Genomic DNA, 26,989 nt, shown 5'->3' on the forward strand with positions numbered 1-26,989 from the left:
CGTTGGTGAGATCACCACAGTGAAGGACCACGTCAGCCCTAGGAAGGGATGCAGGTATAATCTCTAAATCTTTGCCGTGAGTGTCGGAAAGAATCATCATCCGGATATTACGGCGTTGCCGCTGGAGACTCATATATCTGCCAAAGATGGTACTGTTATGATTGAGCTGACAGAAATACGTGAAGGATAAGTGAACAGGGGGGATTTTTCTGTGTAGCATGTTGATAAGGATTGTGGTGGAATGATATGTGCAAAGTATATAAAGGTCAAGAGGTGCAGTATATGTAGGTCAGGCGACAACACCAGCGCATTGGGCTGCAGTCACAGCTAAATCAGGTGCAGATCATGATGGCTGACATAACGTACTGTAAAATCTCATATTTCTCCAAAAGGTACAAACGGGACGACGAGCTGGTCGCGACCTCGGAATATGTAAACCTAATCAAAGCCCCTATGCCTTAGGTAAGGAGGAAGGCAGAGTACACTATGCAAGAATTGAACCAATTATTCTCTCATTGTACTGTGTTTGGGCCAGGGCTTTTTGAAAGTTAGATATGATTGTTGTAGATGCCTTGGATTGCTTTTCTTGTCTCCCATCGTAATTGCGGAGTGTCTATATTTCTTTTCCTTCTCTTTCTACTTTGGTTGAAAAGCTCTCGTCAGAGAGACCATAGCTAGTTAGATAAACTACGTATCTAGCCCGTGACACTATACTTTAGAAAAGAATTTGTATTTAACTACCTAAATTTAGCCAAGACTTTTCCTTATAATGTCTGAGACACTTAATACGCTTCTTTAAACAAATATTGTCAGGAAAGATGCCACAGCTGTTGACAAGCACTGAAGATGCAGCATATTCTATCCAGCTGAGTTGCAACTCATCCGGGTTTTCGACATATTTTGTCTCTTGTGACAAACGAGAAATAACGGGAATATCAAAATTTCCAGAACTTCTTTGGATTGTGTAGATATCACGGAGAAGTAGAAACTGGACTCAGCACAACATTCAACGGCCCACTTCTCCAAAAGGGGTATGCCTGTTGACCTTCCAACCAGTTTTTACTATCGTCTGCCAACTTCCAATCAAAAGCAAAAACCATGTTAGCTATGACAAGTCGCATCTCGGCATGTGCCAGACTAGATTGATTTTCGTCAGTAAGGCATTGACATTGTCAGAGATGATAGCACACGGAACGCACCCTCGTCCTGCACAGTCCCTTGGCCCAACATTGAATGGCTCAAAAGCGTCGCGGTGATCTCTGCTTTTTTCAGAGCTATTCAGGTATCTCTCCGGTCTAAATTTCCATGGGTCAACCCAGTGGGTACTACTGTGGTTCATCGACCACTGCTGGCATTCAATTAACGTCCCCTCGGGCACGTAGTGGCCTGCGATATTGCCACCCCCTTTCCTCATTGCGCGCACCATACTTCCTGGCACCGATGGGTAAAGTCTCATTGCTTCGTTTATGCACGCTAGCATATATGGTAGCCGACTGACGGACGTGACGGTGATATCCTCGGCGCTCTTGAACGTCGACCGTACTTCGTGCTTTACTTTCTCCAATGCATCCGGATGTTTAAGCAAATAGTATGCAACTCCATTCATCGATGTTGCAGTCGTTTCATACCCCGCCATTAATATGAATCGAGCATTGGCCCTTAATTGACGGTCGTCGAGTTTCTGAACCCAGACTCAGCAAAGTCACTCAGTTTAATCGAAGAGAGGACTCGATACGTACCCCCTCCTTGCGATATCTCATCAACCCCTCAAACAAATCCTCTATTTCTACCTTCGCACTTATCCTCCTATGCACCTTCTCTACTAGGGCCGATTGTACATTGAAAAGCAATCGCTTGATCACAACAACGCACAATAGCTGTGTCACCCACAGCATCCCTATGTAATTCAGTACTACGAGAACCATCCCCTGGGACCCTACCAGGCCCCGCATAAACAAAGGCCACTCTTCCTGATCCAAGCACCCGAATGACTCTGCAAAGATCAAGTCGCCAATGATATCGAACGACGCCCATTGGTGCCACTGGGCCATGTCTACCGTCGCCGACCCGCCTGATCCTGCCTCAGCATAGTCTCGCAGCTTGCGAACCAGGAGATTGACGTAGCGCCGGATGCGGGGCTCCTGAGCACGGAGCGCTTTGTCACTGAATCCCGGGAGTAGCGCGTCGCGGAGCAGGGAATGCTCGCTACGGGTTGCCGAGATAATCGTGGTTGGGATGCCTGGGAAAAAACCATAGTGGTACTTGCTCTTTGGGTTCTCGTCGAGCTGCCAATCCTTTGAATCGCCAGAGACTGGTGGGCGGCGGTCATAAATGTCCTTCCAAGCACGAACATCGGTGAAAGAAAGGTGATTAGGAGAGAGTCGGACAACTGGCCCGTATCTCTCATGAAGAAAGTGTGTATAAAAGGGGGCCTGGCCTTTGAAGATGTAACGGCTATAGGGAATGGGGGACATGCGGTTAAGGAGAGGGCCAGGGATGTTGCGGAGCGGGTGGAAGAAAAGGTTGTAGAATGAATAGAGGACAAGATATGACACAGCCTTGGATACGTGGTCAGTCGATTTTTCACATTTCATACTTTATGCAAGTAAAGAGCGAATGCCTACAATGCCCGAAATGGTGTAGAAGTAGAGCATCACGCGAGACGTGCCCGTGCCGTCGCTACTATACAGCACCATTGTGATAAAAGTTCTGGAGTCGCGCTGCGAATGGATAGTAAGGACTGAATTGTGTTGACACAAAGTCCAACGACCTACAATGAACTCGGGTTCATAAGCCCTAACTATTCAACACTGGATACTTGGGACCGAGAACTCCAACATAGTGCCAAGGACCTGACTCCTGCGGCCAGGTAGAAAAAGTAAGCCTGCATGGAGACTTCTACAATGCCGGCGAAAACGCGAAAGTCGCCGGTGGATCGCAAGTGCTAAACTCGCCGGCGCTCCAGCTGAGTATGCCGGCACTTGTACAGCCCTCTACCTATCCGCGCATATCTATACGTCAACCAAGTTGTATGACTTGTAGAATTCTTTGAGATGCTCACTTTGGAAAGGTCATGATATTTCGTCAACGCTTACTCGTTTATCAACGCATAGATCTATGCAATGTGCCGTTTCCTAAATTGCAGCGACTCACCATCGTAACGCAATGTGAGTCTTTCTTAGCCTCTAGTCGTGTTTCTTGAACCGCCAATTGTCGAATATGGGGTTTTAGCCTCTGTCAAGTGTAATCTCGGTAACAATTGTAACACAACGGTCTTGAATGACAAGCCTCCGATGCCGGCGCTTGACGCCCATTCTCTTCTTTTTGATGAGATTTATGTTGTAATTTGTGTTTCTGTCTGTTAGAGTCTGCATTCGTTTGTCAAGCTAAGATTCTGCAAATCGTCTGCAGCTGACATTGTGCTTGGGCTATATAAAATTGACGGTTCTATTCATGTGAAGCTTGTGCAATTGTTGATGAATGTGAAAAAGTCAAATATAGAACTATTCAGCTAGAAATACAAAGAATAATAGAAAACCACATAGACCCCAATATAATCGATCGAAGTGTTTCTACTCCACACTCAATCAAGTGGAACCTCAAGAACAGAAATTTCAGCCAGACTCGTAACAATGGTTTGCGCCTCTTCGGCCTTCCCGTTAAGCTTAGGCTCGTCGTGGATGACGCCGTTTGTATTCTCATCGTTGTCTGTTGAGAGAATAGGCTCCACTGGGGCATCCACTTGAATTGGTGCCTCGTTACTCTCTACCTTCTCCTCAGTCTCTTTTGGTCCCCCATCCAAACGACCTAGGATGTCTTGAGGAAGCTTGTCGAGGATTGAGTCCACCAAGTCCGCAATGGAAGCACCGCTGAGGATCTTCATAACAGGGACCTCAACCGCTAGTTCCTTTTGGAACCATGATCTCACATTGACTGCCACAAGACTATCCACGCCCAAGTCTACCAGCGGCGTTGTCGTGTGCCGATCATCACGGTCTGGCAGGAACTTGGATACAACAAGCTTATCTTGAATAGCTGACAGGACTACCCTGCGCACATCGTCAATCGTCTTGATCGAAGAGGCCTCGAGAAGCTTTCGGACTGGTATGGAGGAAGAGTCTGCACCTCCATCCTGGGCTGAACGGGTTCCAAGTTCTCGAATCATCATGGCCATCCGCGGGTTCTTAGCCCAGAACGTGCCGTTTGCCTGTTCGCCTTGCTGGACGCCGATGCCCGCGATGAGCCCGGGATCAGTGACACCCGAATTAAGTCTGCCCGCCACAACCGCCTCAGCAAAGAGCTGATGCAGATCTAGTTCACTAAGTGGAATAGTACCCGACTTTTGCGTAAGCCGCTCCTGCGCCTCGCGGGTAAGTTCTCGCTCGATATAACCTACACCAGTTACCCGACCAATGTCGATACTTGAGGCTGCCAAGCCCTGGTCACGGCGGCTTTTGATTACCGCCTTGAGGAAACAGTTGCCCGCTCCGTATGGCGCTTGGCCAGGATTTCCGGTCACAGCCATCAGCGAGCTAAAGCCGACGAAGAAGTCCAGTCCTTGCGCGCTGTCGTCCGGAAGAAGATCAGGTGACTCTTTAGAAAAGAGCTGATTCAGGTGCAGCGTACCAATGATCTTGGGTCGCAAAACGGTCTGGAAGTCCTCGAAACGCTGCTCCATGAAGCTGCTGTCGACCAACACCATGGCACCGAGGGCAATACCACCGATTGATGGCAGTCCCGAGTTGCGAATTGATTCGTACGTCGCCTTTACAGAGTTGTAATCGGTTACATCGCCTACAAAAAGCGACACATTTACACCATTCTTCTTGTGCCAAGCAATCCACCCTTCATCCACCTTCGCTGAGCGACTGCTGATGGCAATATGTTTGGCATTATGCGCGGCCAAAAAGTCCACTAACGAAAGGCCCAATGTACCGGAAAGCCCTGCTAGCCAGTATGTTCGATCAGGATGAAACAGGTCTTTGCGCATGAATACAGGCTCAACAGAGACTGGAACCTTGCCTTCAATTTGCCAGTAGATCACAGAGCCCGCCTTTGGTGGGATAGGGGACAGCAGAATCTTCGCAAGAGGTACAACCTCGGGCGGTGCGCCACCCGCCATGGGCAGGGGCCCCATAGCTGAAAACAGAGTCGCGAAGGCAGCCGCGCTCTGGAGAGAGCTGGTGATACCTTCAGGAGCTGCTCCGGAAATGGCGCTGGCGTAGCGGCTCGTTGGTCCCAAGAGCTTGATCTTATCGCATACAGCAGGGAGCGCGGCCACAATGCGAGTAGCTAGGTCTGTTGTCTCTTTGGACTGGTTGGTAGACGCGTCGATAAAAAGAGTTACATCATTAGGCAAAGCTGCTTTGATGGCTCTCAGAGGGCTGTGGGGGTGAAGGTGAACGGTCGAAGCCGAATGATCGTTCCCGCCCTCTGGCTTAATAAGAAGCACTCTCCGGCCCGCGTCGGTCAGCCTCTTCCAGAGAAGAGCCCCAACGACGGGATTGGCATCAAAAATTGCGACGCTCGCATTAGGCTTTATGAGATCTAGGAGGGTTGTTGCTAGAAGGTGTACCACCGCAAATAGAATGAACACGAGGTCTTCTGTTCCCAAAGAGGAGCTTTCCAATGCCACGGTCCATGAACGCGGCACCGTCACGATGGAAGCCTGACGGTGCGAAAATAGAAGGGTCTTAAGGCCGGTCTTAGTGTCAGTCCCTAAGCAGAGGAAGTAAAAGCCCGCAGATGTTTTAACGGATGAGAGCAACGAGCAAGATACACGGACGGTAACCAGGTCACCTCCGTCGTTCGAGGGAGGAAACTCGTGCTGTTCCTGAAGAATGTACCTTCCATCCATCTCGTCCCAGGTGAGACTAAGAGGAGTTTCGCTCGATTTGTCAGTAATGTCCACGTCTCGCGTGATGACCCTCTTGGATGCATTATACCGGAGGTTCAGCTCCTTGGCACAGCGCAACCGCGGAACATATAAATGGCCATCTTGCTCATCCAAAAACAGTTCCGGCTCAATGTTCCAGAGTATATCAGAAAGTTTCCCAGATATCTCGAGCTCTACACCCTCGGTGAGTTTGAGTATGCACTCGGCCACCAGCTCAGCGATACGAGGCGCTGCAGATCCATCACCTAAGGCCGAGGGACCAAGGTCCAGCGTTTGAAGCGTTGTGTCAGGAAGTTCATATCGTACCGTGCGGATGAATCCAAGGGTCGCACCAGCGTACGGGTTTTTATCCAGGGAACCCTGAACTACCCAGAGCACACTTGCTGCCTTGTCAAACACCTGCTTCAGATTCTCGAAGGCAGGTGCACTCAGCCCCTCCCAGAAGTCGGCATCACAATCGCTGAGGTTTAGCACGTGCATGCCTTGGACAAAGAAGGCATCACTATCGTCATGTCCAAGATTGTCAAGGTAAGCCACATTTTGATAGTACGGACTGACAATGGATGTGACCTGCTCGCGCAAGGAAAGAGACCCACGGTCGGCGTTGCTTCCCCCTATCACCAGAAGATCTTTTGCTCGCGGAGTTGTGGGCGTCACTGCGAGCGGGCTAATCAGTGGTAGAACGGCCTGTTCTTCCTCCACGGCCCTAGCGGAGAACACCGCCCAGACATCTTCCTGGTCGAGAACGTCGGAAACTGTGTCCACCGCGAATCCAGTTTCGGCGAGAATATCTCTCCACTGGTCTGTCGTGAGCAGAGGGCCGCCTTTCCTACCATCTTCCTCGCCCACCCACCAGCCTGGCAGGCAGCCTACTACCAGACCAAAGCGCATGCATTCGCTTTTTAGCAGCTCTAGCAGAATCAGATAGCCGCCCGGCCGGAGAAGTTTACGAGCATGCTTTAACGATTCCTTCAACGGGGCCGTAGCATGCAACACGTTCTGCGCAATGACAACATCATAGCTTCGCGGTGTGAACCCCTGTGATGAAGGATCCTTGGTGATGTCAAGTGTCTGGAACACCATCTTGTGAGCGTTCGACCGAAACCTCTCTACTGCACGCTCAAAGAATGCGCTGCTGATGTCGGTGTACGTATAAGACCGGAAACTTTCGCCGATCTCGTCCAAGATCGTTGATGTTGATCCGCCTGTTCCCGCACCAATTTCAAGGATCTTCATGCGCGGATGCTTCTGGCATAGTTGTGCGATCAAATTGGTAGCGACCGAATTGAGGATTGGATATCCAACACCTTCGGTATAATTGCGCTCCAGCATGTTATTATGAACCATAAAATTCAGGATATTAACTTCACCATTAAGAACCTCAGGCACCAAAAGATTGTCACCGACCGTCTTAGTGAGAATAAAGTCGATGGCATCTGGGTCGTGACGGGAGATAAGCTCGGCAATGACCTCCGCTGTGTCATCAACCCAGGAGGGCGGAGCGAAAGCGTGTTCTCCACATTTGACGCGGAGATAGACGCGCTCTGCTTCTGCGAGGAGACCTTGTCTGTATAGAGGTAGAGTTACCCGCACTTGAGGTGGCGTTGTGAGATGAAGGAGCTTCAGGTAGTAGAATGCCAACCGCTCGGCGTCCAATACTGCAGCTTTTTCCACAGGAGTGAAGCGTATACCGCGACGAGCGGATTGTGCATTGAGGGAATCGAGGCACATGATAGACTCCTGGAAGAGAGGCCGGTCGTTCTCAGCCGTGGGAGGTGCCACAGGTTGGATCTTGATACCTTCTATCTCGATAAGCTTGACGGTGTTGTCGATCTCAGAGTCCGAAGTCGAAGCGTACACTTCGACATCGCCCGTCAAAGAGATTTTATCTCGCGCATTCGCCATATTTACTGTAGAGGTACAGTCAATGATCACCTGTTCATCCTCGTGATGACGCTTGAGCAGCTCAGGGACAAGTGTGGCCCGCTTAATAAATGTTGGAGCGACCAAATCCTCGACGCTACCATCTCCTGGTGCAGCAAAAGCTGCATTTAGTCCCTGTAAGGCACAGTCAAGCATAGCTGGATGAAAGAGGAGTTTAGTTTCAGCCTCAGCAAATGGTGGGTTCTGAGCAGTGACGGTCGAGTAGCCCGCCTTTCGACTGATGCTAGTCAAACCCCTAAAAGCACCATCCCAGCCCAGCCCAATCTCTTCCCGCATTGTCTGATAGAAACGGTTGACATCAACAGCATTCATGCCAGGAATAGGTTGGCGCCTTGAAGGGAAGAGGGAGCCATGATCGAACTCAACGGCACCGGCCACGAATCCAGGAAGAAGACTGACGCTGACTTTACCGCAACAATTCAGCGTCATTTGCATCGAATCCCTGGTTGGGGCAGAGAATATTTTGAAGCTCGCCGTGATAGTCTCGGTAGTTTCATTGAGGTCTGAGGGAGACAGATTGGACAAAGAGCAAAGCACTTCGATACCCAAGTCTTGGTGTAAGGCAATTGCTTTACGAATTTCGAGGTCCAGAACGTCAATGTATGCTATCTTCACCTCGCTTGACTGCACAAGCTGTAAAGCGGCTTCGGCAACCATGCAGATGTAACCAGTCGCGGGGAAGACAACTTGGCCTTGGAGTGTATGTCCAGCAACCCATTTAAGATCATTGACGCTTATTTTGTTTCGCCACCTTGGCTCATCTGCTAGGCCATCGGGTTCCCTTAAGCCGAGCAAGTCGTGGAACTTCCCTGGCAACGTAGTATGGATCTTACTCTTCCTAGACTCCACCCAGTACTCAATTTCGTGATTCCAAGGATATCTGGGAAGCTTAGCCGCATCGAGCTTGATGTTCACTTCCGGCAGACTCTTCTTCTGGAAAAGTCCAAGTTTGATATGATTGGGACCAAAGCGCGCCCACAGGCTTCCGAGGGCGTCGGCAAATGCCTCAACGTCATCGGCGTTGCGCTTGAGTGTACCTGAATATGCTATTTCCTGATGCATCACGTCTTGAATACAATCCTGGGTCGGTCCCTGAAGAGTAGGATGTGGACCCACCTCCAGGACAAAATTGAATGCGGTTTCGTGAGTCGTAAGGCTTGTCTTGATAGCTGGGTAGAACAAAACCGGTCGGACCATATTATCAATCCAATATTGTCCATCGAGACCTCTTTCTGCAGCTGCTTCTATCGTCATTTCTGCGTTGTCCACACTGGAAAACCATCTGGTGGCTTTTTGATCAGAGTCTGGCACCAATTGCCGAATTCCAACTTCTTTCAAAGCCTTGAGATACGGTCCAGCGCATCTACTCATGTGAGATGAGTGATATGCCGTGTCTACCCTCAAGGCTCTGGCGAACTTCTGCTCATCCTCAAAGATATCCTGCGCGAGCTTAACAGCGTCAATATCACCTGACAACGTTATGCTTCCTGGAGAGTTGTGTGCCGCCACAGATAGTCGGCCCTCCATGTCGTCGAGTTGGCATAGGCCTTCAGCGTCTTCGATGTCGGTACCCACAACAATCATTCCACCCTTTTGACCGTCGGCGCCGGCGGCCTGCTTGGCAAAAAAGCCGCGATAGTAAGCAATACGTATGGCGTCCTCGGCAGAGAGGTATCCCGCGGCGTATGCGGCGGCGATCTCACCCGACGAGTGGCCTACGACAGCTTTAAACTTGATTCCGGCAAGTCTGAGGAGGTCGACCAAGATGATCTGCACCGCTGTACAGATGGGTTGAGAAATCTCTGCCTTAGCGACGCTATGGCTACTATTGGGAGATAAGATCTCGGCCAACGTCCAATGGGGACAGTGGTATGTTGGAAGCGTTGCCAGCGAAGCATCTAGACGATCCAGAATACTGTGAGCAAGGGGATTTGCCGCGAGAAGTTTCGATCCCATAGCGGGCCATTGAGCGCCTTGCCCAGTAAAGATACCTAGGATAAAAGGCGGTGCCTGGAGCGCAGCTACGGAGTGGGATGTACCAGCAGCATCGCCCAATTTTTCCTGGCTCTTCTGTCGGAGTTCTTCGGCCGAAGCAGCATATATTGGCAGGCGCAAGGAGAGTGCCGACCGCCGAGTGCTAAGGGTGTATGCAAGACTAGGAAGATCAACAGAAGGATTCTCGTCCAGGAATGACAAAATTGAATTGAGAAGTGTAACAAGCGATTTAAGTGACTCGGAGGAGAAGACAAGAGGAATAAGGGTCTTGGGTGACGCTGGCTTAGTGGCCTCGACTGGGAGGTCTGGCCCGTAATGTCCATTGGAAGAATCCCCATTGACAGTTTTGATCTCCTTAGAGGTATCAATGTTGTTCTCATCAGTGCCGTTCAAGACAGCCTCTTCGTGAAGGTCCGCTACATAACCGTTTTGGATCTCTCCATTGGTCTGGCCATTATGTACCGCTCCAAATCCGTTGGCATGAGGCTCTCTGGTGAGAAGTCCATTAGTAGCGACGGGAACTCCGTTTTCAATCCGTCGTTCGGACGAATTTTCAGTTTCATAACTTTCAATGATACAATGTGCGTTAGCACCACCGAAACCAAAACTGTTGATGCTCGCTCTGCGTGGTTGACCCTCTGGTATGTGCGGCCACGGTTCGCACGCCGTTGGGATGCGAAGAAATTTTGTGAACGGCTCAACTCTTGGGCTAATTTTATTGAAGAGAAGATTTGGAGGAATAACACCATGCTGGACGGCAAGGGCGGCTTTCAAGATCCCGGCTATTCCAGCAGTCCCTTCTGTGTGTCCAACGACGGTCTTAATCGATCCAACAAGTAACTCTCCCTCTGCCACGTCATGGTTAGGGAAGAAGGATTGATCCAATGCCGAAGCCTCTTTTGGGTCACCTGCTGGTGTGCCGGTGCCGTGAGCTTCGAAATATTGGCACCTGTCAGACTTGAGAGTAGGATCTAGCCCGGCTTTGTTGTACACATCTCGAATTAGTGCGGACTGTGCTTCCGCACTCGGCACTGTAAGTCCCGTGGTTCTGCCATCGTGGTTGAGGCCAATTTCGCGGATCACGGCGACAATATCATCACCGTCTTCGATCGCCGCGCTTAATGTTTTAAGCACCACTGCTCCAACACCTTCACCTCTAGCATAGCCATCAGCACGCTCATCCCACATGTGGCATCGGCCTGTGGGCGAAACCATGCCCACATTACTCAGCGACATGAACATAAACGGCACGAGCAGAAGGTTTGTTCCGCATGCTATGGCAACGCGGCTCGTACCATTCCGTAGAGCGTTGACTGCCTCGTTTATACATACCATACTAGAGGAGCAGGCAGTGTCGACGGTCATGGACGGACCATGCCAGTCAAAAAAGTAAGACACTCTACTCGACGCATTGCTCGCTGCAATACCTGTGACGGCGTATTTCGGGATCGACAAGAAGTCTTGGAATTGCACGGCGAAGAAATCTTGACACATGATCCCGACATAGCATGCTGTGTCGGAACCAGAAAGGTTGTTGATGGTAATACCGGCAGATTCGAGAGCTTCATAGACTACCTCAAGAAGAATCCGCTGTTGTGGATCAATGGCTTCGGCTTCACCAGGAGAGATGGAGAAGAATTTGGCATCAAAATGACGCGGATTTTCATTAAGTATATATCCGCGCCGCGTGTTGGTTGTGCCATTGTGGCCACCCTCTGGATGGTCTAGAGCATGCATCGTCAGCAATCAGAACAAAGCTACAGAGGTTCCATAATACATACAGAACCGTTCCAGATTGAAGCGGCCACCACCGCCTATCTCGGACGAGACATCGCGTGGGTTACTAAGAAGATCCCAGAGTTTCGATGCTGAGTCTGCGCCACCAGGGAATCGGCAGCCTGTGCCCACGATAGCGATAGGCTCGTTGGGGTATTGTGAGGAGGGCATTATGCCTGTATAGGTGGAAACAGAAACCCTCTAGGCAGTCATTCGTAGCCCATGTAGGATATCACGGGTCGAGATATACGAATGGAGCGAATAAGAGAGGACAGATTGGGTTAGAAACAATTGACCATCCAGATATATGCCGGCTCGTCGATAAGATATTTAGGTTTGTTATGGCACTCAATTATAAGCACTCAGAGTAGTCTCCCATCAATTGTCTCAAATATGGGATTTATTGAAGTCTCCTGAACTGAGAGGAAGGCTACAGCAATTAAAGACGGAAAGACTATGACTAAGAAGCACCTCCCGATTGACCCTTTCCGCGAGGCTCCGTCTTGTGCTTTTAATCCGGCGTTTGATACCGCCGGTTGCACTTGAACGCCGGTCAAACCAAGAACGAGGCTCAGCGAGCTGCGACTGGATCCTGACTTGACCGGGGTCTGACAGCGCGGGATCGGAGAGGTCACCAAGAAATACTCCTGGTGCTGTCAGGTAGGAATCTTGGCGAATAAGTTAGAGATTTAGATACACATAACCTATTAGTTCAGGATCTACATAGTTTGCTAGGAGTTGTAAACTTTTGTTATGTCAAACCGTGCTAATAGCTACATATATCACTACCGTGGACGGGACGGAGTTGACCAATTGAAGATGTCACTTAACGCGCCCATATTACGTACATAATTCACATTCTACCCAACCTTCGTAGACTAAATTCATCCAAGAATACTCAACAAATGATCACAGCGCAATCACGCTAGTAAACAGGGCAGATCAGCTTCTGCCCAGAAATTTGTTTCTGCCGAAGAAGTTCCAGTCCGTTTGCGACTCCTTCAAACCCCCCGCTTACAACCTTGATGGGATGCGGCTTGATGTCCCCTTCATCCAACAGCCTTTGAACAGTGCGAAACCAATCTGTTCCAAATTCTCTGAGATCTTCGCTCACCTCTCTTGTAAAAGGCTCCGGCCAGTTCACAGCCTGTCCAAGGACTGTGTAACCTAGTACCCAGTCAGGGACTACAGTCCGTGGTCGAGTGTGGAAAATTTCCGCATAGGGCTCTAAGGCTGTGTACTTTCCACCAGTTCTCCCTATGCATTTGTAACAAAACTCCATAGTTTCGGGCTCTGAAATACAGTCTACGACGTACTTAAGAGAGTTTCGCGTGTATTTTCGGATGTCGTCTATACAAGTTGGGGAGTTGTAATCGAAAACTTCTGTTGCACCATAGGATTTGACAAGATCGAAGTTACGGGGCGAACAGACAGTGATAGGGTTCAGACCGGAGCTGAGAGTTTCACATCAGCTAGTTCACAAGTAGAGTTATTCATTTGATATTGACTTACATCTTAATCAGTTGAATAGCCATTGTGCCGACAGAAGTGCTGCCACCATAGACGAACACATTGACTGGCTTCTCAGCTGGATTCTTTGGGTTGCCAGGGAGACCTAGCGACTTGAACAGTGCAAGTCCCATGGTCGAAATACAGGCTCCCAAAGAAGCACCCTGCTCGTAGGACATGCCATCTGGTATCTTCATCAATCCAGCATCCGTTGGCGCCACAATTTCGGCAAAGGCCCCGATAGCAGGATTCCGTTGGTCATAGCCGATGACGGCGCCGCAGACACGATCTCCAACTTTGATTTTGCCTGGAGTTTGAGCCTTGGCTCCAATGGCAATAACCTCCCCTGCGAAGTCCATGCCTGCAATACAGCCTGGTGCTGCCAGCCTGCCCTTCATTTTCGTGTCAATTGGGTTGAGCCCGATAGCTTTAGTGCGAACGATGACAAGGTCATCCTCAAGTTTAGGGACGTCAACATTGTCAGAGACGACGAGTGTGCCGTCGTCGAGACCGATGATGGCTTTTTGCTTGTCGGGTACTGGAACGCTCCCCATATCTGCAGTTAGAGGGGGTAGTTGATGAAGTTCACAGTCTACAATAAAACACCTGTAAGGTCTCAGATCTACAATCTCGATTATCGTTCTTCTGCATTATTTGCCTAGCACTATTTCTGTAGAGCACCATGACAGGCGGACCGGTCGGACATTACGATAATGTTCGCCAAGACATATTGTACCCGAGGTGAGATATGTACCGCGAAAAGTGGCCGGCCCCGCACCCAACACTAGCCCGCCGGTTGTCTCCCAGTGTCATGCAGGCTGCATACTCCTCTGCATGCACTTATGGCCGCCTTGACGAGGTCTGATGGCAGTTGCCTCTCAATAAGGCACTGCTGAATTGAAGTCAGCCTCAACAATATCTGCATTATAGGGTATTCAGTTGGTAAAATGCCCGGCTTCTTTGGAATATGGCTGCCGATCTGGGTGTGCACTTGTTGTGCAGTGTTATACCGATATCTCAGTGATCTTGAATATACTTCACTACCGATCATTACAGTCGTCGTAGCCGAACTGGTCGCTTTAGTTGTATGGGGATTGTACTGGACGACCCTCTACCCAAATTATTTCACACCGTTTCGCCACCTGCCAACCCCATCGGTATGCAGATCAATTGCAAAGTCAATAGGTTCAAGGTTAAGCTCATGTTTTAGGTACGAACATTCAGGTACGGGAATAGGAAGCAATTCTTTCCTGACCGATCCTGGGAGGACATCAGACATGTCTTCGAAACACTGCCAAGCGACGGTTTGGTCCGATTTTACGAACCATTCAACAAGGAGGTGCTGCTAGCTACGAAGACAGAAGTTGTCAAAGAGATGTTTAGTCTGAAACCGAACGATTTTGGCCATCCGAAAAATGTTCAATTCATGATCAACCAATTGACGGGAAGCAAGTTCAATTTCCTAAGCCCCCATGGACATCGGGTAAGACTTTGTTTCTGCAAGAACCTATGAGCATAGAGTAAACGAGCTCATTTGTATTAAGGCTTTCCGCAAACATCTCAGACCTGCCTTCACGGCCAGTCATATAAGAAAAACCATGCCTATGATATGGGGCAAGTCCGACAGGATGATTCGACTTATAGAAGGGGAATTGCGAGCCACCTCGAATCCTCGACCAGTGGTGGAACTACGAGATTATATCCGCCGCACGATGTGGGATATCGCCGGACTCGCTGTTCTAGGCCATGATTTCCAGACACTCGAGAAGCCCGCAGCAGGGGCAAAAGACAGATTCTCAGGTGTACTGAAGAATCTGAACAACTCAGCAATAAAATGGGGCTACTTCATCATAAACTACATCGATGTGCGGCCGCTCCTAGCTGTACTTTCCCCTCTGCTCATGAAGTCTTCAGCAGGAAAGGCCCTTGGGCAGATACGCAGCACTATCAGACAAGCCGTGGACAAAAAAGAACTCGCCTTTCAAGCAGCCAGCAAGTCTCCGTCCCCAGATGATATCGGACTGGATATCACCAGTGTCTCTATCGCGAGCCGGGTTTTCCCTACTGAAGAACTTGTTGACAACGGCATGCTTTTTCTAACCGCGGGCCCCAATTCCACCGGAACGGCCGTCGAGTGGGCCGTCTACGAGCTCACTAGCCATCCGGAGATGCAGACGCGTCTCCGACAGGAGATAAACGCCTGCGTCTCCATCATTGGATCTGAGTCTGGGGCTGAGCTTCTCCAAAACCTGCAAGCCCTTCCCTACCTTAGGGCAATCTGCAACGAAGTTATACGATGCTACCCGTTTGTTCCGCTAGCTCCTCGCGTGGCGGAGAAGGACACCACGCTACTCGGGGAACACATTCCTCAAGGCACCATTATCCTCACCCCAGTAGAGGCATTCAACCGGGACAAGTCCCTTTGGGGGGCAGATGCGGACGCGTTCAACCCAGACCGGTGGCTGGGGGACGGAGAGGGATCGGGTGGAGCGGCTAACAACTATGCTATGCTCTCGTTTGGGGCAGGGCCTGGTGCATGCATTGGGCAAGATTACGCTAGGGCTATGATGGCATGCATGTTGGTGGCATTATTTAAGAGTTTTGAGATAGAACTCGCGAACGCCGAGACAGCGGGGCGCCTGAGGGCCGCACCTTTTAAGCGATCCGAAGAGGGTATGGTGGCTAGGTTGAGGAAGGTGACATGAGTTTGTGATGCCAAGAGCATGGATAGGGATATGTGTAGCGAGATGCAGACAACCGGCTACTCGGATCAGAATGACGGGTTAAAATGAGGATTCAGCGAATAGTCGAAGGATTTCATCTGCAACGTTATATGAACTGTTGAATCCTACGGGATTCGGGATCCGGCGGGGGTTGAGATGAGTCTACGATGTGCGTTTTAATACTCAGATAGATTTGTGAAGTTCAATCTTAAGGTATATCTCGCAACTTGCCCAAAATGGGTCACGTGAATGGCACATTGTTCTAGCGAAGGAGTGACATCGACAGGATTAAGATTCGTGGGAAATTAGATGTAAAAGTACTAATTACAAGAGTGTTGGCTCTCTATTGCTGGTTCATCAACAAAATCGCCGTTGTTGGGCCTAAGTATCCCCTGAAGACTATCAAGATAGTTCGTCTTCTCTCTACAAACAACCTGGTCTAATTTCTATCAAACACTCCATATCATTCTATGCAAGGAATGTTGAACGCGGAACGTTTGGATTAAGGGAATTTCAAGTATCCGCGCTTGTCGACAAATCTTGTACTAGGAGAGGTCAGACCCGGGAGGCACACCATGTAAAGAAATGTCGCCGTTTCCAACCAAACGCCGGTTTGGGCACGGCCTCCTGGGGCGCTGCAGTCGGACAAGATGCGGATCCAATTACGGCCCTCCATGCTGCAGCTACGTAGACACCTTACCGGTCGACTGGCACGGCGCGGCAGTTAATGGAATTAGTTTATCGGCAATTTTTTAAGCTGCTTCACAAAGCTCTACAACCATCTATTATTGTTTACTTTGTGGTGAGCTTGGATTCTGCAACCCGCCACCAGGTCTCGGCCCTCCTCCCTAGCGGCTTAACCGCCAATCCTGCCCAGCTATGGTCAATTTTCGGAAACTGACAGCAGGCGCGCTTGCAACCACAAAGGCACTGTGGAAAGGCGGCAGCCCATTTGCTGCTCTTACAGCGTTATGGCCGACCAACGAGGAGGGCAAATATACCATTGAGTCTGAGGGAATCCGAATTGACTTCACAACTCACGGTGCTGCCGTCACCAACCTTTGGCTAGCAGACAAGAATGGCGACGAGATTGATATTGTTCTGGGGCTTGATCATGCTGACATGTACCTCGAGACCGACTCCAATCCGTATTTAAACGGCATCATTGGTAAGCTCTGTCGGTTTGCTACCAAGTCCTATGAGCTAATGGTCGCAAACCCTAGGACGATATGCTGGCTACATTAATGGCGCCAGCTACGAGGCCGATGGCATTGTGCATCAACTCCCTGCCAACGCCCATAATGGATCCGACACATTCAATGGAGGCAAAAGGGGCTGGGGAAGAATGGATTGGGCTGTTCCGTCGAAGCTCCAGACAGACACTATCACGTTCGTCATGTTTGACAGGAGCGAGAATGGCTTCCCTGGCTTGTTCGTTGGCTGTATAACGCATACCGTCACCCCTTATGAGTGGCATATTGGATATGGTGTGACGCCCTTACTCATGCCCGGTGGTCCTGTCAATATGGCACAGCAAGTCTTCTTCAATCTCGATGGGCTAAAGAAAACTGTCAACGGCACTATCGGATCCATTAGTGATCATAAGTTGCATCTGCCCATGTCGGGAATGCGGTTCGACTTCGATAGCGATGGCATTCCCACAGGCAACATTTTAAGCAACAGAAAAGGGGAAGAATACGACTTTTGGTCAAGTCCTAAAACTATGAAGGACGCGTTGAGTGGAGATTCCGAGACGTCCGCTTCGGGCTACGACGAGACCTTCATGATTTCTCATAAGTACGCGGACTATAGCAGGAGAGATAAGCCCGTGGCTGTCCTCTCGTCTGAGAACTCAGGCGTTACTATGGAGGTATACACCGACCAGGATGCCATTCGTGTTCATACTTGGGATGATGAAATCAATGGCAAGTCATACGTCTTTAATGTCATTTTCATTCATATCTTGCTCATCTCTAACATCGTTGCAGGACAGTTAAGCCTGAAACGTACCCAGGGCAATGGCACTGTTCCACAACATGGTGCTGTTTCACTCCAGCAGACCGACTGGCCGGGCGCCGTAAATCACCCGGAATGGATGAACAGAAAGAATCTATGGGGCAACCTAGACATTTACACAGGCTACATGGCGTACAAATTCAAGGTAGATGGGAAACAGATTGCGGACAAAAGGTAAGCCAGGATATAAGCTTGGGCACAGAATGGTGTGCTTTAACGGTCGAAGATAGAGCACCAATTGAGCTTCCTTTGTCAATTGTTCAAGCTATTCCAGACTTCCATAATCTTCTCCGTGACCCGAGCAACGTCGGCCTCACGGCTAGGCACTTCATGTTTCCCCTGAAAATCTAACACGTTCCTGGCCTTTTCTCCTACAAAATGCTTCTCGAACAACTTCAGGCCCTGTCCCCGATACGGATCTGAGGAACCCGTGATGTGAACACACGGGATTTCAATCGTTCTGTTTGCCTCATTCGCAATCTCCTTTCCTAGCTCCACCGCTGGAAACAAGGCACAAATAAACACCCCAAATTTGATCTGCCGGCCTAACTCCTTGTCCATACACAATGCGCTACCCAAACACGCCCCTTGACTAAATGCTATGACACCTACAACAGGACCTTCCTTCTCTAGCGTTGATTGGAGGAGCTCCCTCACCTTCGAAGCTTCCTCTCGTATTTTCTCATCGGACATGCCTAATCACGGGAGGTATTAGTCGCTAGCTTATATAATTCTTCAGGGCTAAGAAGCCCTGCTTGCATGGCTGTCATCTGGAGACATTGTGCCTGGTCATCAAAGCAAGTCAAGACAGCGACAAGAACGGAGTAAAAGAGCCCATACCGAAGAGACTGGCAATGCCTCGATCCGAATTCCACCGGCGGAAAGGGCCGGAGTCGACGGACGTGGCGCCGGGACCGGGGGCGTCAACGAGGAAAGGGCCTTCGGGAATGATGAACTGGAAAGAGGTGGAGAGGGAAGCTATGATGTTTCGGAGTTGGTACTGGTAGAGTGATGTTAGTTGCCGGGCTGCTATCATGGGAGCTTGTCGGTTTCAGTCGCAAGGAACGCACGCGCAGGATGGAGGCATTTGTGCCGTAGCCATGAAGGCACAGAATGCCGGGAAGGGTGGATTCCCCGTCCATAAGCGCAATTGGTAGTTTCTGTCGTGAGGTGTCGCCAGTAGGATAGTTACAGGGTATACCCGATGCTGCGTTTGGTGATGCAGAAATTACGACGATAATAACCGGTTTTTTGTTTATTAATCACTGCATTGGATCTATAAACCCTAAAGAGTAGTACATTCCAGCTACCTTGGTATGCAAGATGTGGATATACTGTGGCAGTGAATCCAAATTCGCTATAACCCTAACCGGCGACTTTTCTGTGACGCGTAGATAACGCACCGGCTCAGGTAAATGCTTCCCCACTGGTATGAACTACGGCATTGCACCTCGCGAGACAAGCTGCTTCTCGAAGGCGCATGACATGTGTACATTCATGATGTATATGATGTGTACTTGTAGGTTTGCCACGTATATTCTCTCGATAACTGGGATGGTCATAGCCGCCATGGAATTTCTAGCGGTGAAACAGGATGTCGAGTCCGTAGGCTTGATAAATCTATTACGCGCCTATGAACTATGTTTGCTCTTAATATATGCCTCATAGTAACCCATTGAATTCTTTACAATTCACTTGGACGTGTGTCGTATTTGAATCTTCATTGGATTTTATCGGTCTACTGATCTATGTCGTGAAACTCGTTTAAGAATGAGAATCTTTCAATTTCTCAACCAGCAATGTTTCTCTCTGAGTAACAAGGTCCGACACGGCTGACAAAACAACGGCTATAGATCTCGATGATGTGTCTGTTCCCTTAAAAGTCTGCTTCTCCGACACAACACCTGTCGACGTCTGATCCACGGCACATACGAGGTCCTTACATTTAGATGCAAGCATGTGGATCATCCCTCGCAGATGCTGAACTATGCAAAGAACAAGATGAAGCACGATCTCATTGTTGAGTGCGGGCTGGGAAGCCAGGCTGAAAATGCCTAGATGTAACGCAGCACGAGATTCTTGGTTACTAGGTGCACTGACATCTCCTACCGCGGCACGATTTGTCAGTCCGCCCACGACGCGGTCAAGAAGCAACAAGACGTTTGAGTAGCATATCAATGCTTGCTGCACAGTTATGTAGCTTACAGAAGGGGGTTCAGACTGGTCGTTCATCAACATTTTTGGATCGATCTCGGGCAAGGAATTAGAGTCCTGATTGCTCTCAGGGGGTATGAGCCCGCCGTTATTTGTCTGTCGGCCAGCCGAGAAGATATTGCTTTCTGTGGTGGTGTTGCTTTGCGGAGCCAACCCCAGTTGAAGGATATCGAGGAAGCTCTTGGCGGCCTCGAGACCTTGCTGGACCGAGTCGACTCCAGGTTGATCCTCCTCCGCCGACAGCAGACGATACAGATGTCCTTGCAACTGGAAGAGACGATCCGTCAATGTTGTCGGCGGTTCCTTGTGATTGAAAACTCCCCCACCAGGATCATGAGAGGAAACACCACTATGGTCGAGCCGATCCTCCTGTTGCATGATGTGTGGTGATTGTTGTGTTTCTTGGAAGAGAGGGTCATGGATAGTACCGATGTGGTGACTAAAGTCCATAGTCCAATACGGGTCTGTTGTCTGGATCCCTGTTCGATTACACATTGTCTGTGAGCTTCACTTCTCTGATTTGACATCGCTCGGATAGGTCCAACCTTTAGGGGACATTAAGAAGCTCATGGCATCGGATGGTGAATCAATAAGTGTTGTGCTGCCGCTTGGGATCGTATCACCCTCCATCTGGATTCCATCCAGTTCAGATCCACCTGCAACTATCACTGACATTTCTGGTGTCCTCTCGCTCGCTTTACCGGACGTTTGCTGGTCAGTAGTTTGCTGGGGCCCGGACGGTCGGAATTGAGACACGGCAGTATTCTTCCTTTGCCTCTTCGGACGGCCCATGTTGGACGACTTCTGGTACACACAATCTATGTCTAACCTCTCACACCGGTCACAACGGCTGTCCGGGCCCCCTATTCTGACACAACGGTTCTTGAGGTCATGGCATCGGTCGCAGGCGGCTCGGAGCTTGCCTTCTCGCACGGGGTCCGGCCGGGGACGGTGCATACTTGGCTATCAGGCTAGGTATTGAACAAGAGAATGGAGTCGACGGGCAAGACTCAGCAAAGCTGGGCGCTGGCTGGCGTCTAGTTTAGGGTGGCCGAGAAATGATAAAGGCAAGCCGCCACGGTGTGCGGCTCGCACCCTCGTTTGAGCTTTTTTGTCATTGGTCCACTTTGCACCTACACCCTCAAGGTCCAAGAGGATCGAAGCTACAAGTGAATTCTGCTTGGCATTTGCAGGATGTGGCTGTGGCACAGCCGGTCGATGGATCACTTCACTTTTAAGTCTGAAATAGGCTTATGGACCCTTGTCTTGGCTTGCGACATCTCACTTCGTCAAACGCTCTTGATGGAGCATTGTCATTCATCGTGAGCTCGCATAGATCGCATCAACGAGTTCGACCTTGCTTCAGCTCTCATCTATTTCTATTTATGTGAACTCGGGCGGGGTAGATGGGTGGTAATGGTCGGTCGACAGAAGTCCCGTCTTATTTTCCTACCATCAACAGCTGGGTAGTTTTATTGCTTGACAGGAGACATATTTACGGCCGTTCGATAAGACGTGCTTGCCAAGCAACATGTTAATTAACCCTTACCAGGTATGGGCAGCAGTGAGTTATCAACGCAACCAACATAGCAAAACGGCAGAGCTCCACCGGCAATCCACACCTCCCAAAGGCCAAGCTCTTCAGGGGGAATCGTATCGGGAACGCAAAAGAGCTAGTAGCCTTACACGAGTCGGCCGATAGCTTATATCTCTTGTGGCGCTAGGGTCTACGGGTAGGCAGGCAAAGCTCTTATAAGCGCGTATTTTGTCGACCAGCAGAATCCTTCCCGTGCGCCCTTTGCGCCCTCTGACGATCCGCATCCAATGAGTTGATTACGTACTGATTAGATGGGAAACTAACAGTAACAAGCGAGAACGCCTACACACCTCTGTGGGTAGGTAAATCAGGCCCCACAACCCACAATCCGGGCGGGGGCCAGAGTCCAACCAGGAGTTTGCTTAACGTTACTTGAGTTCCAATTGAGGTGCTAATAGTGTCTCGGCTTGCCTAATACACCGTCCAGGTTGTTCAAAGATGGTACGCTGTTGTCGGGATGAGGATCCTCCCCCCTTATGTTATCTTTAAAAGACTGATACTCATTGCCCCCATTGGGTGATTGGTGGCATGTGGGGTAGGACCGGTTGAGACACGAAGGAAAGAAGGAACAAACGAGGGAACAAAAGTCACCGGTCTGGTACATCGTTGACCCGGAACCGGCAGCGAGGTAGCTTAGGCGAGGTAGATCACCTAGCAAAATTGAGCCACCTCACCTCCTCATGGTATCCATCTCCTGCAAGGTATATGTCGTGCAACTCTTTGCACACAGCCAACCGTTAATGGTCGATGCATCTTCGTTATTAACTGGCCGGCTTGGTTGCACGAGCTGAATCCTTCGCTGCATTCCTTCGGGCCGGTGCCCGGCGCCTGGGAAGGCGTTTCTCAACAGACAAGCCATTTCCAGCCATTTACACGTACGCTGGTCCATGTTTCTTCTATGCCTCCTGAACATTTCAGGCACCCAGCAGCATCCAAGTGATACCGTACAACTCAGCTGCCCTCTCTCTCTGACTTAGGTAAAGTTCAGACTGGGAAATATGCCTGCCAAGATTGAGCCTGAGCCTGTCGATATCGGTTCTCCTGGTCATCCACCCTCTCCTTCCCTTGTCAGCGCCGACCCCAACCACCTGAGCGACCAGCCTGAGCCGACATCATCGACAGTCCCGCCGCCCACCGAAGAAGCAAATCCTCCTAAAGATGAGGAATCCGGAGCGGGGCCTCGGGAGGCGGTTGATGGTCCGGATGTCCTTCGAGGATACCGGCTCTTTGCCGTTGCCATTGGCATCTGCTTCGGCGCGCTGATGATTTCGCTCGACATCTCCATCATTGGCACGGTAGGTCTCCTTCTTCTCGCCACCACCCCGGTCCCAATTGATCGCGCCAACGACTACTAACCCTTGTCTTCTCTGTATGTGCAGGCCCTCCCATCTATAATGACCGATTTGCATGACGACGCCTCCAACATCGCCTGGTATCCTGCCGCATTCACATTAGCAACATGCGCCCTGACACCCATCGCCGGCAAAATGGCGTCCGTGTTCCCCCTCGACCTAGTCTACAGCTCGTTTACTGTTATCTTCCTGGTGGGGAGTATCGTCTGCGGGTGGGCCCCAACCAGCAGCGCCTTCATCGCTGGTCGCGCCATCGCGGGCATCGGCGCTGCGGGCGTCGCCAGCAACGGCCTCACCATTCTCGTCACGATTGCGCCCGTCGCCCGGAAGCCCATGTTCATGGGTCTTGGTGCTGCGTGTTTTGTAGTGGGGCTCATTGCTGGGCCTCTGCTCGGCGGAGCGTAAGCAGCCACACCCGCCTCTCATACCCCCCCTGATCTGATCAAGCTCTTGACTAATCGATCTTGTCTCTTGTTAGATTCACAGATCGCTTGACTTGGCGATGGTGCTTCTGGTACGTATTTTCATTCTTTGCCCCACAGGCCCGCCCCCCTCCTTCGGGACGTTGCGCGCAGCATCAGCCACACGCGTAGTGCGTAGTGCCAGCAGCGCCGCTGGCACAGTTAGCACTAACACTCGTTTGCGCCTGAAAGGATCAACATACCCGTAAACGTGGTCACCCTGGCCGTCGTGTCGCTCTTCTTCCGCCCACAACAGGGGCGTGGCGGTGCCGTCTCGGGCCGCATCAAGAGCCTCGATTTGATCGGCTGCCTGATCTTCGTCCCGGGCATTTTCATGTTCCTCCTCGCCATGCAGACGGGCAGCGCAGACGGCATATGGAACACCGCCACCATCATCGGCCTCTTCGTCGGGTCGGGCTTGACGCTGCTGGTTTTTGTGGCGTGGGAATGGCGCCGGGGCGACCAGGCCATGATCCCCGGTAAAGTGGTCATGAGAAGAACGGTTCTCTTCACCTGCCTTTTTGCGTTTACGCAGATGGGGGGGCTTATCGTCGCGGCGTATTATTTGCCTACCTGGTTCCAGGCCATTCAGGGGGTAGGTCCTTTGCAGAGCGGGGTGAGGATCCTGCCCACGGTGATTACGCAAATGCTGGCCACCATGTTTGCAAGTGGTTTAGGTGAGTTTTCTCTTTTGGCTACGAGGCCCCCTTTTACTGTGCCTCGTTGTGTTGGTTGGGGTAACTAATCCGATAACACGTAGCTTTGAGAATCAGGTACTACAACCCCTGGTTCTTCATGGCGCCTATCTTCATGTGCACTTCCAGTGTGCTGTACACCACCTTCAAGGCCTTCTCGACCCCAGCAAGCCACTGGATAGGATATCAGATCATCCAAGGTTTCGGCACCGGCTTCGGCATGCAGATGAGTTCCCTCGCTGTGCAGCTCGAGCTGAAGGACAGTCCTGAGCTCATCCCAATCGGTATTGCGCTTGTCATGTTTGTGCAGTACCTTGGCGCTACAGTGATCCAGGTTATCGCCGGCACTGTGTTCAATAGTGAGATACGCTCACAACTCCAAAGCATAGACCTTACGCCCAGCCAGAAGAGTGCGCTACTCGGAGCGGGGATTAAGGGAATCAGAGAGGTTGTAAAGCAGTACTTCCCGCAATTGCTGGATCCAATATTGAAGGCTTACAATACTGCTATTACCAGGGTATTTGTAAGTTGTCATACATATTTGCTTCTGCGCTCAGGCATCCGAGACTTACCATGGCCGCTTAGTTCGTCCCTGTCGGTGCTGCTGTAGGGGGCTTCATCGCCGCGTTCGGCATCAAGTGGAATGTGATAGAGGGCGCTCCGGGCGGAAGATTCGCAAAGCGCCGGGCTGCGAAGGCTGCGAAGGCCGCAGCAAAAGAGGGACAAAAAGATGAGACGAAGACATGAGCTCAATCACCAAATATCTTTGACAATGGCTAAATGGTTGAGGTGGGCGTACTCGACAATTGTGACCGAGAACTTGTTGCAGAAGTTCGAGCGGTTATTGTGCATAAAGGCGTCCTAAGATCCCTACGATAAGCGGCTGATGACAACAATGTCATGCAAGTGTCGCCTACTAGAAAGAAGCCAGCCCAAGAGAAACTGCCAAGGATCAAGCGTTCAAGAGGTTCCCCTTTAGAGACTTCACTGCAAGGATTGCATCATTGGTGATCTCTTTGGGCTTTTTAAATTATGAGAAAGAGGGTCTCATTCATTAGAGTCTAGGGGGCTGACTGAGACAACAAAATGCTTGATCTAAAATCCCAGATATCAGGAGATGACGAGCGTTTAAGACTCAAGAAAGGCGCCTGAAAACTGTGGAAAGTGAGGCGATCCGTGACTGTGCTACACAACTAAGGATAGTAATTCGAAGAGTCATAGTCTCTAACAAAACGAAGCCAATTGTCCGACCCTTGCTGATCCAGGTGTTTCCAAAAGTGGCTGCACAGTTTTGACTAGAAACCGAACAACCTCAGCGGCCTTTTCCTCCCCGTACAATTCTGCTACCATAGGAAAGTCGCCAGATGTTGGCAAGGCCAGATGACCGCCATTACGCCCAGTAGGACCACTCGTAAGGTTTCGTGCTTCTAGGACCATAATATGCTTGCTTCGCAAGTTTGGATGGTTGAGCAGAGTGTTAGCAACACTGCAGCCGGTGATACTGGAGCCAATTATGGCGATATCGACTCGTGGCGGGAGCTCAAGGGACTGCACGCTGCCAATCGGATGGGGAGACTCCTGCCAAAAAGAAATGGTAGGCGAATCTCTTGGTAAACCCGGATTCTGCATTACAAAGGAAAGTGCTTTCTCCTGCATGATTGCATACTGCATCTCCTCGTTCATCATTGGCACGGGCGTTGAAATCACAGCGATTCGTATCTTAGAAAATCCTTAGTACGCTGGTTATCGCGGTAAAGTAACTAGGGCTTCCGTCAACGGAGTTTATAACAACGTTCTTATCCCCTATATATTAGTCACTGATCATTCCTATGAGTAGTCATCTCGAAGCTTCCGCTAACAGACAAACGGGACTTCATGTACTAAATTGTCATGGTGCTAGGTCTCTAGGGAATATTGCTTGTGAAATGAGCTAAAGAACTGACCAGCTCTTCATCTAAAGTGATTGGGGGACGGTAACTCCACACAGGCCATATGTTGAAACTAAGCCAACCACAGCTCGTCTAGCTTCGATCTTCAAATCAAGAGCATGAACAAGGCTTTAGTAATCCGTGTTTCTAATGGATAGTCGAGTCATTTGGCCATTATTAACTTACTTGCCCACGAACCGACGGGGAGATACAAGTGTCTCGGTTTGAGAAGGGATATATCCGGCTAGCCACTGGGAAAGGGTATCAAAGCCTAATGCCATTTCCCCTCCTGGTGGTTGATATTCATCACAAATAGATTTGCGCTCCAAACTCTCACAATGACTTCGTGGGATAATCTGATGAAGAAGAAACAGGCTGATCGCGCTGCCAGTATTCCTGCAGAGTGGCGTGTACCAGAGGGACTACTCAGTCAGATGTCGCCAAATTCGAATTTAAGCGCATTCTCTTTGCTTTCGCAAAATTAGTTGCTGACTGAGCACGAGCGACACATCACCGAAGACTTCGCTGCAAAAGATCTATGTGCTGAGATTGCAGCGGGGAAACTGAGCGCTGTCGATATTTGCCGGGCATTTTGTCATAGGGCTTCCTTGGCCCATCAACTGGTACGGATAGTTGCGATTTCTTACACCGTTGAAACAGTCTTTCAGCTCACATGAGAACATTTTGTTTCAGACAAACTGTGCAACAGAAATCTTCTTCTCCGAGGCCCTTCAAAGAGCTCGCTTCTTAGACGAGTACTTCGAGAAAAAGGGTAAAACGATCGGGCCCTTCCATGGCCTTCCTATCAGCGTCAAGGCAAGCCTGATTTTTGATATGATGAACACAAAGACACAAAGACACAACGAGATCTAAGATATTCGTG

The 26,989-nt window shown here is 50.1% G+C and overlaps 4 protein-coding genes across 4 annotated transcripts; 2 read left to right on the forward strand and 2 right to left on the reverse strand.

Moving 5' to 3' along the window:
- Positions 1 to 3,583: 3,583 nt before the first annotated feature.
- UCRPA7_8898 (putative lovastatin nonaketide synthase protein) lies at positions 3,584 to 7,801 on the reverse strand (the record flags this gene model as incomplete). Its single annotated transcript, XM_007921404.1, has 1 exon — positions 3,584 to 7,801. One exon carries the CDS (start codon positions 7,799 to 7,801, stop codon positions 3,584 to 3,586), a length of 4,218 nt encoding a protein of 1,405 aa, XP_007919595.1.
- A 4,719-nt stretch (positions 7,802 to 12,520) lies between these two features.
- On the reverse strand, positions 12,521 to 13,674 carry UCRPA7_8899 (putative zinc-binding dehydrogenase family protein; the record flags this gene model as incomplete). The annotated part of the gene is made up of 3 exons (XM_007921405.1): positions 12,521 to 12,536; positions 12,928 to 13,065; positions 13,124 to 13,674. 3 exons carry the CDS (start codon positions 13,672 to 13,674, stop codon positions 12,521 to 12,523), a joined length of 705 nt encoding a protein of 234 aa, XP_007919596.1.
- Positions 13,675 to 16,722: 3,048 nt separating this feature from the next.
- On the forward strand, positions 16,723 to 18,210 carry UCRPA7_8900 (putative aldose 1-epimerase protein; the record flags this gene model as incomplete). Its single annotated transcript, XM_007921406.1, has 3 exons — positions 16,723 to 17,011; positions 17,067 to 18,033; positions 18,090 to 18,210. 3 exons carry the CDS (start codon positions 16,723 to 16,725, stop codon positions 18,208 to 18,210), a joined length of 1,377 nt encoding a protein of 458 aa, XP_007919597.1.
- Positions 18,211 to 23,157: 4,947 nt separating this feature from the next.
- Positions 23,158 to 24,925, forward strand: UCRPA7_8901 (putative mfs transporter protein; the record flags this gene model as incomplete). Its single annotated transcript, XM_007921407.1, has 5 exons — positions 23,158 to 23,423; positions 23,501 to 23,536; positions 23,676 to 24,160; positions 24,244 to 24,701; positions 24,764 to 24,925. 5 exons carry the CDS (start codon positions 23,158 to 23,160, stop codon positions 24,923 to 24,925), a joined length of 1,407 nt encoding a protein of 468 aa, XP_007919598.1.
- Between the last annotated feature and the right edge of the window lie 2,064 nt (positions 24,926 to 26,989).

This window comes from Phaeoacremonium minimum (genome assembly GCF_000392275.1).
Source record: "Phaeoacremonium minimum UCRPA7 unplaced genomic scaffold PA7_03_scaffold_610, whole genome shotgun sequence".
In the NCBI taxonomy this organism is placed as follows: Eukaryota; Fungi; Ascomycota; class Sordariomycetes; order Togniniales; family Togniniaceae; genus Phaeoacremonium; species Phaeoacremonium minimum.